Raw genomic sequence first — 19,987 nt, 5'->3', positions numbered from 1 at the left:
AGAGTCTTATTCCTCCATGAATTTAATCTTTGATCCACCTTAGTAAGAAGAGAGGAAAAGTCTTGCACTTGAAGCCTTTTACATGATAAGGGGATGCCCAAATACTTCACTGGGAAGGAACCGTGAGTGAAACCCAAATGCTCATCGAAGGCTGTAATCACCAGAGGATCACAATTACCAAAGAATATATTGGACTTTGATCTATTTATTGTGAGGCTAGTGATAGCTGAAAAGTTTGAAAATAATTGCTTTAGGGTCTCAGCATTTTTTGTGTGCGCTTCTCCAAATAAGAATAAGTCATCTGCAAAACAAATTGAGGTAATCTTCGATTCCTTGCAGAAAGGATGGTAATCAAAATAGCCATCATCGGCCGCCAACGAAAGAGAGTCAATAAAAACTTGCAAGACAATATTAAAAAGCGTCGGCGACATGGGACATCCTTGTCTTAGCCCCCTATTACCAAAAAATCTAGAAGATTGAGCTCCATTGAGGAAAATAACAAAACTTGGGTTTGTTACACACACCATGACCCATTGGATGAATTGAGCTGGAAAATTAAGCTTGTTCATAAAGGGTGAACAAGAAACTCCATTGTACAGAGTCATAAGCTTCACGAAGGTCTATCATGGTCGCAAATCTCGGGGTGCCATGCTTCGACTGATAATCATGCAGGAGCTCTTGGCTAAGAAGAAATGTTATCAGTAATTTGTTTACCTTCAATAAAACCCGTTTGATTGTGATCCACCAATTTATGCAACACTAGTTTCAACCGATTGGCAATGAGTTTTGCAATAAATCTGTATAGACAAGTTGAAATGGCAATCGGTCTAAAATCCCCAAATGTATTTTGCACCTGCCCCTTGGGAATTAGCATCAATCGAGAAAGCTTAAGAACACCTGGCATACGGCGGGTAGTGAAAAAAATCTTGAATAGCTTTGCAGACGTCTGAACCAATAATACACCATGCCTTCTTAAAGAAAATAGCTCCAAAGCCGTTTGTACCAGGAGAGTCGTCGTCATCAGCGGCAAAGACCACACCCTTAATCTCTTCCACCAAGAATGGTTGAATAAGTAAGTTGCGCTCTTCCCAATTAAGGGACCTAGTAGCTAAGATATTAAAATTTGGGAAGATGATAGGATTTGATCCACCAAAAGCATGACTAAAATAATTGACTGCTTCTGCCCTGATACCATCCTCATTAGTGATCAAGTTCCCTCGATTATCATGAATTGCAGAGATTCAATTTTTTGGCATGTGAGAAGTAATTGACCTATGGAAAAAGCTAGTATTACCATCACCTTCCTTCATCCATTTGACTCTAGATTGCTGCCTGAGAGCACTTTCCCTTGCATTGATAAGAGATTTGTATTGATGTAAATCAACGTTCTCTTGTTGAAGAAGCTTATCAATGCAGCCATAATGAAGTATTGCTGATTGGGTAAAATTTAAAGCATCTTTGGCCTCAACAATTTGGGCATCTAGATCATGAAATGTAGATCTACTCCAGCTTTTAAACCTCTCTTTTAAAGCACGAAGCTTTGCCATGAGAGCAAACAAATGTGAACCATTAACTTGATGTTGCCAAACATCATGAACAAGATGCAAGAAGTCTTTGTGGTTAGCCCAATAAGAGTAGAAGTAGAATTGCTTACCCCTTTTCTAATTACTTGGAGTGCCCAAGTTGATAATGATTGGACAATGATCAGAAATCCCTCGATTAGAGAAATTGGCAAAGGACACTGGAAATGAATCACACCAAACTTTATTAACTAGGGCATGATCAATCTTGGAAGCAATTAGATCTTTGCCAGGGCTTTGATTGCTCCAAGTAAGATGATGTCCTATATATCTGAGCTCCAGGAGATTTGCATCATCGATGCAATCGCAAAGGGGTCTATAATTCCTGCTAGGAGGGAAAACACCGCCAAGCTTGTCAAAAGGGTCTTTGATGGCATTAAAATCTCCAAGTAAACACCAAGGCAAGTTGGCTTGAAGACTAAGCCAACGGATATCAAACCAAAGAGGTTCTCCTTTCATGGTCATTGTGAAGACCATAAACAAAAGTGAGGAGCATAGAGGTCTGATTTCTTTTGATGGTCACCAGGAGATGAATTAGCTAGGCACTGCTATAGAGCACTTGAACATCGGTTGAATTTTCATCCCAAAAAACCCAAATACGGCCATTATGGCTATGAGAATAATTAGTAGTGCACCTCCAATGAGAACAGAATTGCCGAGAGGACTCAACAAAATTCTCTTCTTTGACGTGGGTTTCAATTAACCCAAAAAGGCTAAGGTTATTTGATTTAGCCCAATCCATAATAACACGACGCTTACCCGGATTACACATGCCTCTTAAGTTCCAAGGCGCAAAAATCATTGGGAACGTTTGGATGGGGAAGAAGGCCATTGAGGCTCCTCGTCGTACTTCGGTCTCTGATTCGGGTTGGGTTCACATACGATTGGGCTGGTGGATCATGATCCACTGAGTCGGCTGGGTCGCAGAGACTATGAGACCTATTTTGAATCTTTATATTTTCAGTCATCTCTTCACTGTCAAGGATAGAAAAGCAATTTACCATTCATTGATCTGATTTGAGATGAAACTGGGCTACGAACAACGGGTCTTACTCTCTCTCTAGACGGCATTGTCAGAGTCACATTAGGGAGGTGCTATCCGTTACCATATGAGGCAATGACCATCAACGGTCCTAAGACCTTTTTTGTTGACATTTTTGGACTAACAGAACCACCGATTAACATCAAAGCATCATGTTGGCCATCAGAATTGCTTTCCAAATAAGAAAGCCTAGTGGATCCTACTTGATTAGATTGATGGAGTTGCATGTCTTCTAGCTCATTATTACCCATATTAACTCCATCGCCATCATGACTTGCCATAAAGTCGTGCACATCTACTTCTGCATTTGAATTCACGTTTTCTTCTAAATCTCCCCGCGTGGACCCCACAAGCTTAGGTTGCTTAAGTTGAATGTCTTCTGGCACATTATTGCCAAGAGCAACTCCACCCCCAGACGAGTTTTCCAAGTTGTCAGGCATATTAATGTCAACTACTGGAGTGGCATTCAAAGTAGCTGTAGGGTGCACGTCACTTACCATAGGAGGGCGGCGTGTTGCAAAGTAGGGTGTTGCATAATGTTTCTAGCTAGCTGCTGATGTGGCACCGCCGGTTGAGGAGCATGGCTTGTGTCTCTTCCTCTGCGACATCCGCTTCCTCGCTGGACCACCGGCTGCCATTTCTCAAGGTTGTTAGACCTCAACTTGTCTATTTGAGAGTTGGATATCACTTGGGTAGAGGCAGTTGGGACAGCCGAAGTAGTAATATTCTTCGGACACGATTGAGAAGAGTGACCGAAAATACAACAAGAAGAACACACAGCTGGTGCCCAATCGTATTCCACCTCTTGGATATAAAGTTCTATGTCATCATCTTCAATTTCAATGGAGGATGGTAACCCATCTTTTGCATTCACCATCACACAGAAAAGAGCAACTACCAACCGCTCCATCTTGGCTATGCATCGATCTGTACAAATTGGAACTCCAAATAGACTAGCAATATTACTCAGAGCTTGAGGTTCCTAGTGGTGCAAATTCAAATAAGGAAGTTTGATCCAAAGCGGAAGGGTGGATTCTTCAGATCGTCTGAGCGGAGTTTTCTTCGACTAAGGCCGCAGCAATAGGGGTTTTCCCCCGATGAACCATGACCCTTCTTCTAGTATCTGAAGCCCTAGAGCCGTCTCTTGAAAGTCAAACAGGAAAAGTCCATTGTTTAGGCCAAACACTTCGAAAAATCCAACATCTGACCATCTTGTTTGAACATACTGTTGCATGACACTGAATGGGATTTTAGTGCCAAAGACGTATCCGACTAAGGCACTTTCCCATCTCATAATGTCATTGGAGTAATCATCCTCATGGCATTTGACCCTCTTAACTCCATCAACAACCATCGGAGGTGTATAGGATAATTTCATCATTCCAGTGTTGCTTCTTCCAGCCACAAACAACCCAGCCCATGAAGGAGGCTGTTCAACCATGGGGGTGTCTTTATGCAAAGGTCCTTGATCTGAAGACAGAATGGGTGGCGGGTGGGTTCCCGGAGGAGCCCTTGACGCCGAGGCGTCGGACATAGCAGGAAGAAGCTTCCGGTTTTCAATCCGGTTTTCAAGAAACGACTAAAACCATGTAACGTAGTGACACCTTTTTTAGTTTCCAAATGACTAAAAACCGAAACATGATTGCATTATTCTATTATCATTGAAAATTATAATTTACTTTGTATTTGCAAATAAACCGAAAAATTAGGCAAGTTCACTAGTTACAACCTATTTACCCCCTCTAGGTTGCCTTAACAATCATATCAACAAAACTAAATGAAGCTGAAAGGAGGGTTAAAGAAACCATAACGTTCCAAAATAGTGCAGTTTCGCCAAATTTCCCAATAGGATCCAAAACAAAACTATCCGAAAAGCCAATTGATGATGAAATCCTATTCATAACGGATTCATGTTGCTTAGTTTCCAGAAGGAGCACTAGGCAAGGTCGAGAAGATTTGCAAATATTATGCAGATATTGTTTTGTCAAGGGTCGACCACTCCCTTGACAGTTCCATCATATTAACTTCATTTATCACCTGAGGGCTGGTTAAGGGCAGCCTTTCTCACCCTATTTGCTGAGGTCTCATGGTTTTTTGTTGCTCTATCAATCACTGAAGAGTTTGCAAGAAATACTTGCGTGGTAGTGTGGGCTTTCCTAACCTAGTTCTTCAATTTTCGGGGAGTAGAAGTGCTAGCTAGAAGAGGTCTTTGAATTTTCCATTACTACCATATCAGATGTTCTGAGTTTTTTAAAATTAGATGAGATTTGCATTTCCTCTACCTGTTTACTTTTATTTTTAGCTTCATTGGGATCAACATCAACACCTAAAGAGGGCAGCTCTTCAATTGTAACACCCAAATGTTGAAGAAATTGATCATTGTGCTTAGCTGTAATAATAACTATTTTTTGAGCTACTATGATGGAATTAGAAAGATCAGGGACATCAAACAAGCATTCCTTGGACCCATTATGTGAGATTAACTGAAGATTCTCACCTGTATATGCCTTTGAATAAGGATTATAAGAAGAAGAACCAACAAACAATTCTTCATTCAACTCTTGCACAAATGAGGCAAATTTAACATCATTTTCAACCATATTAGAATCCAAAGAGCCAGGTGAACAAAGACCTGAGATATTGCCTAAAGGATTTTTAATATCATAGTCCAAAGTGCTACTGCAAGACAAGGACTTTGAGACACCGTGGAGGAGGAACGTGGTGGTGCCCAACCCTGGAATACTATCGCCCTCAGATTCCCCCCTGTTAGGGTTCCTGTTTGTTTCCTCGTTAAGGTTTCCGATTGTTCCTCTCCTCTTTGTGTGAAGGTCCGATTTTCTTACACTTTAGTAAACAAATATTTACTAAAATTAGTGACCATCCGATCAATACTTGGGATTATTCTCTCCCTCCAGCTAGTCTATGAGGGTAAATCCCTCTCAAGAGGGGTTCGGAAATCCCTTTGTCCAGGTTGTTTGTTTTTCATACATTGTGATACTCACCTTGCCCTGTGCTTTTTCCCTTTCTCAAAATATTTTCTTCTTTGTGATATGTAGTCCTAATCATGGGCTCTTGGAAGCTTCTTCAGGAGATCACATGACTTTGGTTTTAACAATGAATGTTATCTTTTTTGTCTTCTTCCCATTTATTATATCTCACTACCTGATTTAAACATTAATACTATTTTCTTTTATGTTGACTTTTTCTTGCTTTTGGTCAAAAGTTCTACAGATGGAAGTGGCTCCACCGCAATATATTGAAGAGTTGCTCATGTCTGATCTCACATTACCCCCTGACCCTCATGAAAAATCGAAAAATGCCTTTGGTGGGGATGTCTGGTCCACAGATGTGATAGGGAAATTATTTACCTCAAGAAATGTCTCGGAAGCTATTGTGGCAAAATCCATGATAGCAGCTTGAATCTGAACCACCACATTGAAGTCACTCAACCTCGGGAGAATATCTTCCTTATCAAGCTCGCATCATTGGCTGAGATGCATTTTTCTCTTTACAGAGGACCTTGGCTGGTGAAAAACAATCTGCTGTTGCTCAAGAAATGGAAACTGTAGATGCCTACGGAAAGATAGTTTTGAAATAGAAGTGCATGCTCTTAATGTTCCTCCTCATATGTATAAGAGGAAAATTGCTCCTTAGATTGGGAGAAAAGTAGGGTGCTTCAAATATGTTAGTATGGCAAATAATCTGAGAAATCTTTGGAAACCGATGAGTTTGAAGGTTGAGAGAAATGTTATGCAGCCATTCTGACAGGGATTTAGGGCTGGTATTCAGGATGGAGAAAGATTCTAGATCGATCTTCAATTTGTTAAAATGCCTAAGTTTTTCTTTTTCTATGAAATTCTAGGGCATGAGGCCCGTCTATGCAATGCTAAAACAACAAATTGTTGAAAGAGGTTTCCCTATTTTCTCTTCTTTCTTGGATGAGTTGACCATTCAAATTTGCAACACTGAATTTGGAGATTGGATGAGGGTTGGAAGTAATGCAAGTCATTTGCCCCTAAAGGATTTGCGATATCTTTTGGCGAAAGTCATGCTTATCGAATCAAGTCTGCTTGTTCCTTTTCTTGTGGAAGAGCGCCAAATCTCTCTCCCTCCTCGTATTCATATGCTCATAGTAGATTTGGTGGAGTTCACCTCACCGGAGTTCTCAAATCTTGGGATTTTCAAAGTCATCCACAACCTAACTCCGACGCCGCTGGTTAGTGAGAATGAGGGTAACACCTTATCACTTCCACATCAACTAATGATTCAGCAAGTTAGTGTTGTCCTAGAGAGCACTTCTTATCCTTGTCATCATCCAGATATGTTAGATCCTAATGAAAACTGTAGTGGGGCCCTTTTGGGCCTAGGTTGCTCAACAAGCCCATCCAAATCTGCCTTGGACCAAGCTCTATCTCCTAAAGGTCTATGGGCTTTTAAAAATTCTGATGATGCTGCTATGGGCTCATACAAAAGGTTGTGGGATTACAATCAAGTGCAGGTGTGTTACTAGATCTGGGAGAGGATCATCAGCATTTCTTCTCCTCTACCACATCAGTTTGGTGCAGTTATTTTCAGATTGTCAGGATGGAGTCTCTTTAGTAATTGGGTCTTGGGCCAGGTCCAATATTCGCCCAACCGATTTTATCTGATATTTGGGCCTTGAGGGATTAATTTGTAAGCTGCACCTTTTTTTCACTTTTCTAGAGCTGTCAATGTTGCCCACAGCCTAGCTAGGGAAGGCCTATTGAGGATGTGCTCTATAGATTGCAGTGGCGGAGCGAATCCGGATCTTCTAGCACAGAGTGCTCTCCCATGGCTTTCTGACCACAAAAATCAGTGGGTCCCACTAGTAAAAAAAAACATTTTTTTTATTTTTTTTCCAAAAAGTGTTTTTCACCGTGGGCCCTACCGATATTTGTGATCCGGACTCTGGCGGAGCTACCCTTGGATGCCCCTTCTTAAATTTTTTTTATTTTTATTTTATTTATATATTTGGCAATGTTTAGAAATGTCATTATGCCATATTGAATCCTAGCTTTGCCTCAAAAAAAAAAAAAAAACCTCATATTGAATCCTAGCTTTGCCTAAAAAAAAAAAAAAAAAAAAAAAGTAAAAAATAAAAACCCTCAAATTGAATCCTAGCTTTGCCTCTAGCAGACAGATTGACCTTTGTCCTATCCATGGTTGATGTTTTGACCCTCCCATGAGCTTTTCACATTATGAATAAATTCACCCTCCACGGAAAAAAAAAGAAAGAAGTCATATCATGTATTGTATTATACAATACTTTAAACCTTGACGAACCTAGTCTTAAGATTGAACCCTTTTCTTTGTACAAGTAGTCGTTGATAGGCTAAGTTCTTCTGTGCCTCAATCTAACTTCATGTACGGTCATCATGGGCTTTTCGCCCCTTGTCTTTTTTGTAGAATTGTATCTTTTTCTTTCATTCCCTCTTCTATACAACAACTTTCTTTAGGTATTTCTCCTTTAATCTCTCTTTAGTCTTACTTGGTTGATATATTGTGCTTTGTCTAAGAGCATATGTTTGCAAACTATATGTTTATACTTCTAAAATTTATTATATTACAAGTGTTCTTATGTATTTAATATCTTTAATTTTAATTAAAAAAATTAAATCTAAATGTGAATGTTCTTATAAGTGAGAAAATTTTGAAAAATATCTAAAATAATTTATTATTGCATGTTCTTTACTTTCCCCTCTTTTTTCCTTGGATCTAGAGGAGGGTGGTTTAGAGTTTTGAATATACAGTATATGTTGAGCCATCAATTAACCCCTTTATTATGATAGGAGTTGTGCTTTTGATATGTCACTTTGAAACATAGGGGTGCCAACATAGTAGAATAAATTTCTCAACATCCAACCCAAGGGGACACATTTCTTGCAGCCCATCAAGCCCATACTTCAATATATATTATGCATATAATAGTACCATATATAGTATGGGAGCATTGCTGTCTCCCTCTCTCTCTCTCTTTCAAAAAAAAAAAATAAATAAATAAAATAAAATAAAATAAATAAATAAAATAAAAAGGAAGATATATATGCCATGAAAATATAACGTGTGACTCGAATCCTTATACTTAACCTTGAAGATTGACTTTCATTGACAAATTTTGGAGCGTGACCCAAATTATCCATTTTCTTAAATCTGTGATGGAAATAGACCCAAATTATCCATTTTCTTAGATCTGTGATGGAAATAGAGTAGCCTAGACCTATGAACCGATCATTGATCTCTTTCTTATGGGGCTAGGTATGGAGCTGTACATGTAGCCCCCTGCATTGCATTATGGTACACGGATTGATTTCTTATAAAATCATTGTGAAATTGAAAATTTTGTCTTGAGATTTTGTGAAACCTTTTTAGTTTCCAAATGACTCCACTTAAGTTTTTCAATGATTGCAGTCAAATTTTACAATGAATCATTTTTTTTTTGAAGATGTCATTCTCGGTTTCTGAAAGTGTGTGTGTTGGGGGGGGGGGGGAATTAGTGTCTAATAATATTATCTTCAATATGATGCTTCTTTAATCTCAAGACAAAGTTGATCGAGATAATCCCATAGTTATCAATTACACAAGGACACATCCACTACACACCAATGTGGCTAGGTGTACTTTACAGTATATCACCACTATGCAATCAAAGTACTCCAATATATGCAATACAAAAATAAACTAGAGACACAAGATACCAAATTTACATAGTTCGGCTAAACTACCTATATCCACGGACTAATGCGTTAAATATAACTTCATATTTACTCAATACTTTCTAGCTAAAATCTTGATCAATACAATGATCAAAGAAAGAGAACACACTTTCAATACATTCAAAACATGGAGCACCCAATTTAAAATTCTATGTATATGTATGTCCAATTTCTTCTAAAATCATTGTGAAATTAAATTTTTTGTCTTGAGATTTTGTGACACTTTTTTTTTAGTTTCCAAATAGCTTCACTTAAGTTTCCCAGTAATTACAGTCAAATTTTACACTGAATCATTCTTTTTTGATAGAAATTTACACCAATCATCATCATTATTATTGTGATTACAGTTTCAAAGACATGCATGCACCTTCCATACACACGACTCTTTCGATCAAGTGATTTACGATAGAGGAGAAGAATTAATGAACAAGATCCAAATCTGGCTGAGTCTCAAATGTACCGCCATCCAAATCTGGCTAAGTAGTAATAGAAGCTGCTTGTAGACTTTTCCAATCCAATTCCCAGTCAAAGCCCAGAAGATCAATATCAAAACAAATGGAAGCCACGTCATCAGACCATTGTACACTCGTTCATTTTTACTTCTTGGATAACTGATGAAGACTGGTGTTGATAACATGTAAGTAATAGCCATACACATTAGAGCTATTAGAAGTGGACCACGGTGAGAAAATCCTTCTGTGAGATTGAAAACCAGAACTGAAGATACAATGAACCCAGCATAATTCAAAAACATAACCAGATTGTACAGATATGGAGAATAAGTATACCAAACCGAATCTCCAGCAAAATGTGATGGTTCTGTATCATCGCCGCCTGTATTCTGATAGTCATCCTGCCAGAAACCACCTGGAGGGGTGATTCCGGTCTGGTAGGTAGCTGTGACAATCAAGGCAACTACTACAAGTAGAGTATTTCTTGCCGCAACTGGAGTGTTTGGATCAACCCTGAAACTGAAGTATTTAAGCACTGGTCTCACAACAGAAACACAAACCCATTTTATCATTGAAGGAATCCTTGGTGATCGACCGTTTCTAACATCTTGGCCACGTCTGGCTCCAGCTCCACGAAGCATTCTTTCTATTTCTCTTTCTCTTTCCTGCTCCCCTAGCCTTGGAAGTTCTAACAACAGATCTAAGGCTGTGAACCCATCTTTGTTCGTTGCATTGACCTGCACAGCATTTCTAACAACAAAGTTGCAACGATGTAGCAGTAGCTCGACTATCTGTTTCAGCAGAAACAAACTTGATCATTAAAGCAGTATCAGTGATGAGTACAGGATCACTGCAACAACATGAACATGAATATTTAATTTGGTGTTCTTTAGTTTAATTACCTCATGATGTCCTCTTAAAATTGCAAGATGCAAGACAGTGTTGCCTTCCTGGTCTTGGCAGCTTAGAAGGTCATGCTGCCAGTGACTTCGAAGCCATTTCACCAATTCTTTGAAGACTTGAATTTGATCATACTTCGAAGCCAGATGAAGTGCAGTCTCTCCTTTAAGAGTTAGATCTGTAATACAACTGGGGCAACTTGAGAGCAATTCTTCCAAAACATTTATGTGTCCACCGATAGCTGCGCAATGAAGAGGTGTACTTCTTTCTCTGCCCTTGGGATTACAACTCTTGTTGTCTATTTTCAAGAGTTCCTTGACAATCTCTAGATGCCCATTTGCAGAAGCCAAGTGTAGAGGACTAAGTCCTTGAGGGTTTAGCTTTATGATGAATGAAGGCATCAGATTTGCAATTTCTATGACAAAAGAGGTATGACCAGCTAATACAGCCCAGTGTAATGGAGTATTCATGAAGCGAATACCATTAATTTCATCAAGAATCGATGGTCTTCTCTCAATTGAAACGTACAGAGCATCAATATCTCCATTCTGAGCCGCTTCAATCAATTCTTGATCCATTAAATATATGTCAACAGACAACCCCTTTTTCTCTTTCAATCTCCTTTCTTGTTGTTCTACAAAGTTCAAACTGAAGCTTTCTACTTATAATCTATAAGCGAAGAAGAAAGAGAACTGTAAATGACTAAGGACTGACACTATTTTCAATTTACAACACCGTGTGGAGCCAAGTGAGAGAGGCTTACGTATTCAATTGAGCTCCTTGGTTCCAAGCACTGCTTGCTTCTCCCTCTTCTTTCCATTTCCCTTTGCTTACATCCACTCTGTAAAAAGACAACATATTCTTGGTCTTGGACTTCCCATTACGGATCAATTTCTAATGGTAATCGAACCATCACAAATTGGTTTTCAAATGCCACCAATGAAGAATAGGTCTACGAAAAAAATCCAAAATGCCAAGACTTTCAAGGTATAACAAAGATTAACACCTCAGTTTAAAGTGCCAAAACCCGAGGATTAATTAGGGGTGTGTTGTGATAGCCAAAGCTTGTCTTGAGTAAGGGTGTAACTGGATAACCGAAATCCGCTTCCGAATTTATATTCGCATCCGTTTAGGGGTATCCAAACTTGTTCGATTACTAGTAGGATGCGGATATGGTATACCTCTTTCTTACCAATTATTATTCGCTCGATAAAATTATCCGATTGAGTTACTTATTTAGATTTATTTATTTATTATTATTTTTTTTTATAAATTTTTTACTCGTGATATGTGATTATTTTTCTAGATTTTCTACTAAAATAACTAACAAAGTTGTTAAATTCTTAAATTTCAAACATAACCCTTACAAATAAAATGGTAATGATGTAAATAGGTAGTTGAAAACTTATATTCAATCTGTATTCATGCCCATTTAGAAGAATCTACTTAAGAAAATGACTATGCGATTATCATTAGAATCCGATTGAATCCGTCTAGAAACCGATAGGATTATCCGAATCCGTTTGAATATAATAGGATGCGGATATGGTATACCACTATCCGATCCAAATCTGGTTTGTTTACACCCCTAGTCTTGAGCTCGAACAAGGTTGGGTCAAGAAAGTGTTTGACTCGGGCCAACCCCCTTGCCCAGCATGACCCTACCACCCTATAAGTCATTTTTGGTAAAAGTAGGGCTATGAAAATATATGTTCAATTTATTGTTTTGTGCCAGGATCAAGGTTTGGGCTATAGCTAAAGTTGTTGTAAATATGTTTAAAACTTTATGTTTATTATTATTCTTTTATATATAAATATATGTTTTAATCGTGTCTTTTATCCTATGGTTTTTATTTAATCCCATATCGGGCTTAGAGGAGCTGATTATCTGGTTTATATATAGTAAGGACTTATGTAATATTACTTTGGGTTAAGGGTCGAACCCTGTGCGATGCGAATCAAGCCTAAACCTTGTTGTGATCCAGCTATAGTTATATAGATATGTATTAATTAATATTTATAATTCTATATGACTTGGAACTTGAGAATAGCTTAACATGAATATTTTTATAAGTTATAAGTGAGATAAAAATTGAAAAAAATAATCCAAATCAATCATAATTGCATGCTCTATTTTCCCTTCTTCTTTCTTTCTTCTTTCCCTTGAAAGTTGAAATGTACATGTTCAGGGGAGGTTGGGTTTTAAGAAAGTGGGACACATCAATATTGGTGTTCTCCTCAAAAAAGGGTGGAGCTAGACTGCTTATTGACCCCTATTCCATTTGGGGCAAGTGTCTCAAGGCAAGATATTTTCCCAAAACATCCTTATTTGACCTGAAGGTACATACTAAACCTAGCTCGGTGGCTTGTAATAGTATGCATAAAATTGTTCCCACACTTGAAAGTATGGTGCTTAGAAACTAGAAAGTAAGAAATGGCAGGGAGGTCTCATTCAGGTTTGACTTATCGATTCTAACAACCACTACTGACAAGGTTGATGATTTTCGGCTTCAAAGTCTACCCAGAAACATTACCCTGGCTGAGGTTGTCGAAGGGAGAGCAGTCCCTTATATAAGCTAACCTTTCAATAATCTCCCACATATCATGCATTAGAGACTCAATTTATAGTATCTCCCTCACCACAGAATAAGATACCTGGACCTCTTTATTATCGGCCAGTGGTTCTTTCTTCAGAAAATTGGCCTTCAAGGAAATCAGTATTTAATTTCTGATAATGCATATACTAGCTGGTGGAATTCTTTTGGAAATTTCTGATAATGCATAACGTTTTCTCAATGTAGGGATACCAGTCAAGGGAACTCTTGCAAGGAAACTCTAGCAAGATGGACTATGACTTATTCTCAATGCATGCTTTGTAACAGCGACGATGTAACCGTGTAGACTCCACTGATTGAAATTCTATGCATGTGTATCTCGAGTTTTCCTGTAAAATCACTGTGAAATTTGGAAAATTTTCATCTTTAGAATTTGAATTTTGTGACACTTTTCTTAGTTTCCAAGTGGAAAACTTAAGTTTTTCTTACACTAAAGCATCTTTTCTCTTTTGGTGGAAATTTACGCTAGTCATTGTCATGATCATCACGGTGATTACAGTTTCAAAGACATGCACCTTCCATGCAACTCTTCGATCAATAAGTGATTTAAAATAGTAAAGAAGGGTGAGTACTTAAGAGAAATGTCTTGTCTCAATTATACTTCCTTCCACATCTGTTAATTAGTAATAGAAGAAGCTTCCTGTAAACTTTTCTAATCCAATTCCCACTCAAGATCCGAAAGATGAATATCACAACAAATGGAAGCCATGTCATCAGACCATTGAACTGAACTTTACGACCTCCTTCATCTTTACCACCTCATTCATTGGAGAAGATTGGTACTGATAATATATAAGTGAACGCCAAAAGCATTTCAGCTATTAGAAGTGGATCACGGTGAGGAAATCCTGCTTCTGTGAGATTGAAAACCAGGACAGAAGAAACAATGAAGAAAGCATAATTCAAAGTCATAACTATAGTCTATAGAGCTGGAGCAGAAGTACAGTGTGATGGTTTCGGATCATCGGGCCTTTAATTACTCTCATAGTCATCCTGCCAGAAACCACTTGGAGGGGTGATTGCAGTGTGTTAGGTTTATCATGTTATAGAAATGTTTCTGAAAGTTGTTTGTACTGTTAAAAAAACGTTTCTGAAAGTAGTTTGTGCTATAGAAACGTCTCTGAAATATATTTTTGTGCCACAATATTATTCAGAATTAAATAAGTTAATATCTTAGATTTTATATGTTAATTTTTTTTTTTCAATTGTTATGATTCTATATTAACCCTTTAGCTTGGTTGTGCTTTATACTAATATATTGTGTGTATTTTTGTACTCTGACTGTTAATTTTGGATGTAAATAATAAGATGAGGAATGTAATCCATCAAAGTGGCATCATCCCATTTTTTTATTGTCTGTTATAGTAGTTAAAGTTTGATAATATTTACCCAAAGGTAATGTCATCTTAAGTAATGATTGTATACACACTCAAGTGGAAATGAATAATAATTTAAAGAATTTCATTTATCCAAAGATAATGAGATATTCGAGGATTATTGTTACATTCATTTTTTAAGGGTGGGTTAATATATTAAGATATTTTAGGAAACATAATCTAGGGGTTTCTTATCACCCAAAGGTGAAAGAAATTTTCGAAAGTTATTGCTATCTCACGGTATTTGCAAGATTACACGAGGGTCTTGTATATTTTCACCCAAATGTTGAAATGTAATTTGGTTGGTTCATGTTGGCTAAAGTTTTATGTCTTTAGCATATTTGGTATGATCTATTTTTTCATAAATGCATATTTAAAGATGACATGTTATTTTTATTTTATATGATTATACATAACTGCTTAAATGCATTTATTGTGCTCTCGTTTATGTTGCTTTTTTGAATTTTTATTCTCTCCTAAAGATGTCTGTTCAAGCTAATGCTTTGGCTTCAATCCTTAATCTTTTTGGGAAAAACTATAAAAGATGGGTAGATGAACTAAATGTTACATTAGGATTGTTTGACTATGATGTGTCTGTTGGTCTTATTGTTGCAAGTACATGTGAGGAAAAACTAAAGCATAAAGAATAGGTAATAACCAATAAGAAAAATTCAATAATAATGAAAAACTCCATCCTTGAGTCTATGGGTGACAATGTGGAGATGAATGACATTACAGTAGAATATCTTGCAAAGATAAAAACAGTGTTTGAGTTATCACAAAAAAGGTGAGAAATGAGAACTGATGTTCAAGTTGATTTCATCTACATTTGATGGTATGATAAGTGTTATAGAATATTTTCTGGGATGTTTTCTTGCAACAAATAAATTAAAGGATCTTGGGATAACAATCGATGATGAACTTCTAGTTTATCTTACAATCAAATCTCTTTCAGAGTCATACACTATGGTTAGAACTTCATTCAATGCGCAGAAAAAGGAAAATACCATGAAAGACCTCATTTCATGTGTGCTCAAGGAGAAAGAGATAAGCAAATGACAAGAATAGAGACTATAAATCTGGTTGAAGACAATAAAGCATTTTCTAGTGGGTTTCACAAGAAAAAATAAAATTCTTTCAAGAAAAACAAGTATCATCCGTATAACAAATAAACAAGAATTATGGTGATATTATGAGTTACTGGTGTGATAAAAAAGGATATTTTAAAAGAGACTGTAATGCACATAAATCTTGGCTGGAAGAAGAAAGATGCTAAGGTTGGGAAAAAAGAGTAATCTAGGAGATGAAGCCTATTTCGCTTAGTAGTTTTTATATTTTGAGGATTGAACTTATTCAGTCATTTATTGTTAGTTGGCAGTTTAATTGATCTTATGATTTGTTCTTAATTGAATTTATGCTTGTTTAGTGGGAGAAATCAGTAGAAGTTATATATATATATATATATATATATATATATATATATGATGTATGAATTATTTTTCTTATGGATTTTTTGACGCATGCATGCATTTAATTATGCTTTGTTGTTATGCTATGAATTGGCTATCGGCCATGGCCTTAGGCCTAAATGTGTATTTGGCCTTGAATGTTTATGGTGTTCAAGCCAACCCATAAATATGACTATATTCAGGGGTATGACGAATGAATCAATAAGGAATAATGTTGTTTATATAATCACAATTGTTGAATATTTAATATATATCTCATTTTGGTTTAATTAGTAAGGAGACTTCTAGTTGTGACTAATAAAAAGAGAAGATTTTTAGGCTAAGACATCAAGATTTTTATGTTGTCTAAGGTTATTTATCCTTTCCCTTCCTCTAAGTTTTAATGTTATGGATAAGGGGGTTTGTTTGTCTTGCATCTTATCAATAATTTATCCTTGAAAGTGAATTGAGGATACATTTGCATTGTTCTTGTAAGGTTTTCTCATGTTTTCATGCCTAATGAATATGCTATACATGTGATTTTTAATTTTGAGTACGTACTTGCATATGTAAATAATAACAGAGCAATGAAGAAAAAGCTACATATAAATCCCCCTTAGCTAAAAATCACTCCTAATTCAAACGAATTTTCCCATGCATTTGATCCAGTGATCATATCCTTCTGCCCAGCTCAAAATCCACAGATAAAGTTCACTGTGGGCTACAAGGAAGGGCCCAATCTTCAAAAACAGGTGCTGTAAAAATGAACCTGGGCCGGCCCAACTAACAAGCATGTTAAAAATGACTATGGGCTTAAGCATAAGCCTTAAAATCTGTTTAGTAATGAGGCCCACAGACACATTAGAAGCATGGCTCAATTATTTAATTACATAGCACGAGTTTGAGAGTCAATCTAGAGCAGAACCCAAAATTATTTAGAAACAGTAGGATCTCTCAATAATGCAAATAGCTTATATATGTAGAATTCTAAAGATCGATAATAGTTAAAACCAGTTTAAAATAGCCAAACAATGCTTGGCTTGCAATTAATATCAGGTACCAAACAATGCTTGCAATTAATATCGGGTAGACTTATAGAAGTCTTTCAGGGATGGGATGGATTAGCGTTTCATTCCTGTCATCTTGTTATTTCAACTTTGGGTGTCAGTCAGCTTCTTTAATGATGTTATTGTAGATTTCCTAGCCCGGAAAGTCCAGTTTTTTTCGGACGCGACTGCTTGGTTTATTTCATTTCCTTGGTTGTGCGAGTTATGCTCTCTCGCTCCCATGGCTAGTCCGCCTCTTTAAACAAAGAGTTTGATTACCAAAAAAAAAAAAAAAAGCTTCTTATATGATGGGCCATGCCATTTAAATAGGGGGAGACTTGAGAAGCAAATCCCCTAGACCACGGTGGATTGATGTTTACTTTCAAGGTCCACCATCCCTGTATGTTACTTTCAAGGCCCACCAAGATCCTTGTTTTTCCAAACCTTTCTCATTCTGTGTATGTAAGTATGTTACTTTCAAGGTAAAGAGGAGAGATAGAATTGAAAGAGAAAAGAGAGAGAAACGAGGAGAGAGAACACAAAAAAGAAACTAAATAAGAGACAGTAGGAGAGAAGGACATTGGAAGCTTCGCTTGGCTCCCGCATATTTTGAAATAGCCAATAATCATTCTAAACACAAGAGAGAGAATTCAAAGAGAAAAGAGAGAGAACGGAGAGAGAACGGAGAGAGAACGGAGGAGATAGAGAAGAGAAAAAAATAATAATAAGAGAAAGCACTGGAAGCTTTGCTTGGCTCCCCCATATTCTGAAATAGCCAATAATCATTCTAAAAACAAGAGAGAGAATGGACTTCTATTGAGTTAGGATAATTAAGAAAAGCACCTAGAACAAGAATTGGTAAGTTGTATTGACTAACCTATGTATGTAAGTAGATGGTTTCACTTCGTAAACAAATAACATTCACATGCTAATATAAAATCTATCTTATTCTTTCACTTATGCAATCCACAAAATTGCATGATATATTGCTTTGTGAATAAAATAGAAGTGCATGGAATCTAATGACAACTTAAAAACTTATATTGGTAATATTTTTGAACTATTAAACTAGGAACTTGACATGATGCTTATGCTTGTAAAATTCAGAATTTTAATGTTTTCTTATTTAAATGATTGGATTGTATGGATAATTGTGTCAAACCTTATTTCAAATAAGGCTAAGTGATAATTGAAATGAGAAAGGTACATTGAAATAGACAAGATATAGTAATGCAATGCTAAAATTGAATATAAAAATAGAAGAAAAGAGTAAAGAATAAAATTTTTTTTGTTAATGGCTTCTATAAGTCTTGAAAATGAGAATGCATGAAGCGAGACTGAAAAGGAAAAGATAAACTAAACCGACAATGACCTCTTGTATAAGAGACTAAAAATAACATTTATTAATGAAAACCTCTAAGATTGAGACTGAGACTGATCAAGATGTATATTTGTTCCTTAGGGAGTTTGAGGAGGTTTGTGTCTTTATGAAAGTGCAACAACTCATTGATGATGCTGTATAACTATTGTTTATAACATTTGCATTAAAGGACCAAGCCAAAAAGTGACTTTATAGCTTACCTTTGAATAACATTACCACATGGAAACAATTCAATGTTCTATTCTTAAAGAAATTCTTTCATTTTTTCAAGACGAATAAAATAAGAAATGATATTCTTCAATTTCGTTAAAAATCCAATGAGTCTTTTACTAAGGTAATGGAGAGGTTCCAAAGCCTCCTCCACGAATGCCCTCAACACAGTTTTGGAATTATGACATTTATGTTAAATAATTTATGAGGGTATCGATTATCAAACTAAGCAACTTTTGAAATCTATGTGCCCCCACATGATTTACATTGTTCATTGATGATTCCAAAGCTTGAAAATTTATTTTAGACTTAGCAAATAGAACTAGAGAATGAGAGTCGACCCAAGAATTTGAAAAGACTAGTAGGGCATATTTTGTTGATAGCTAAGTTTATAAGAATGCACAAACAAATAGTCTTTTGAAAAAGTTAGAGACTTTGATAGTAAAAGTTGTACCACCACCACCAAGTCAAACACATTTTATTGACAAACCTAATGCTATGTGTGCATGGTGTCAGTCTCCTATACATGTAATTAAGAAATGCCCTAGCTATTCTGGAGGCCAATAAGAAAATATCAGTGCGATATTTTCAAATATGTACTGTAACATATACAATCCTAGGTGGAAGAATCATCATAACTTTTCATAGTCTCAAGAGAAAAATCAAAATGGATTAAACAATTATTTCACCCAAAATAAATTTGGTGCCCCTAAAAAACAAAATGCACAATTTTCTCATAATCAAAATGTTCAGTTCCCTCAAGCCCTAAATTTTCAGAATACCAATTTAGTTAGGCCTATCAATTTACCTATTGTGCCTCGTATGCCTCTTCATTACACAAAATCAATCATCACCTGGTTTCAATAGAGATAATAATTTGGAATTTCGTTTCTTTAATTTAGAAAAGAATATATAAGTACTTTCTAGCACCTTCATAAATTCTATGCAAAATATGAAAAAACAAATTTTCATTATTGCAAGTGCTTTGTTTGAGTGAGAAAAAGGAAAAAACGCCTAGTCAACATGAGTTAAATTCTAGGATTCATATTCAACAAAGACCATCAAATTTACTAAATCAAGTCAACCAAGTTGAATTCTCCCATTCTTCTTTAATGTCAATCAATTCGGTATATGCATTGAGAAGTGGGAAAATGGTATTTACCAAACCTCTCTAAGGAATAGATAGAGAGAGAGAGAGAGAGT

General features: G+C 36.4%; 1 protein-coding gene across 1 annotated transcript; it reads right to left on the bottom strand.

The window, feature by feature from the left end:
• Positions 1-9,756: 9,756 nt before the first annotated feature.
• LOC148999847 (ankyrin repeat-containing protein BDA1-like) lies at positions 9,757-11,286 on the bottom strand. The gene is made up of 2 exons (XM_089139099.1): positions 10,711-11,286; positions 9,757-10,599 (listed from the first exon to the last, which is right to left on the bottom strand). Exons 1-2 carry the CDS (start codon positions 11,284-11,286, stop codon positions 9,757-9,759), a joined length of 1,419 nt encoding a protein of 472 aa, XP_088995225.1.
• Between the last annotated feature and the right edge of the window lie 8,701 nt (positions 11,287-19,987).

This window comes from Hakea prostrata, chromosome 11, assembly GCF_041222555.1.
Source record: "Hakea prostrata isolate BN-2017 chromosome 11, UWA_Hpros_2, whole genome shotgun sequence".
Lineage (NCBI taxonomy): Eukaryota > Viridiplantae > Streptophyta > Magnoliopsida > Proteales > Proteaceae > Hakea > Hakea prostrata.
This window is presented reverse-complemented; position numbering and strand designations above follow the sequence as displayed.

Excerpts from the sequence above, each read along its gene's own strand:
- LOC148999847 (XM_089139099.1), bottom strand. The coding sequence starts at position 11,286 with ATGGATCAAGAATTGATTGAAGCGGCTCAGAATGGAGATATTGATGCT. Across the intron at positions 10,600-10,710 it reads TTTTAAGAGGACATCATGAG|ATAGTCGAGCTACTGCTACA; the intron begins GTAATTAAACTA and ends CTGCTGAAACAG.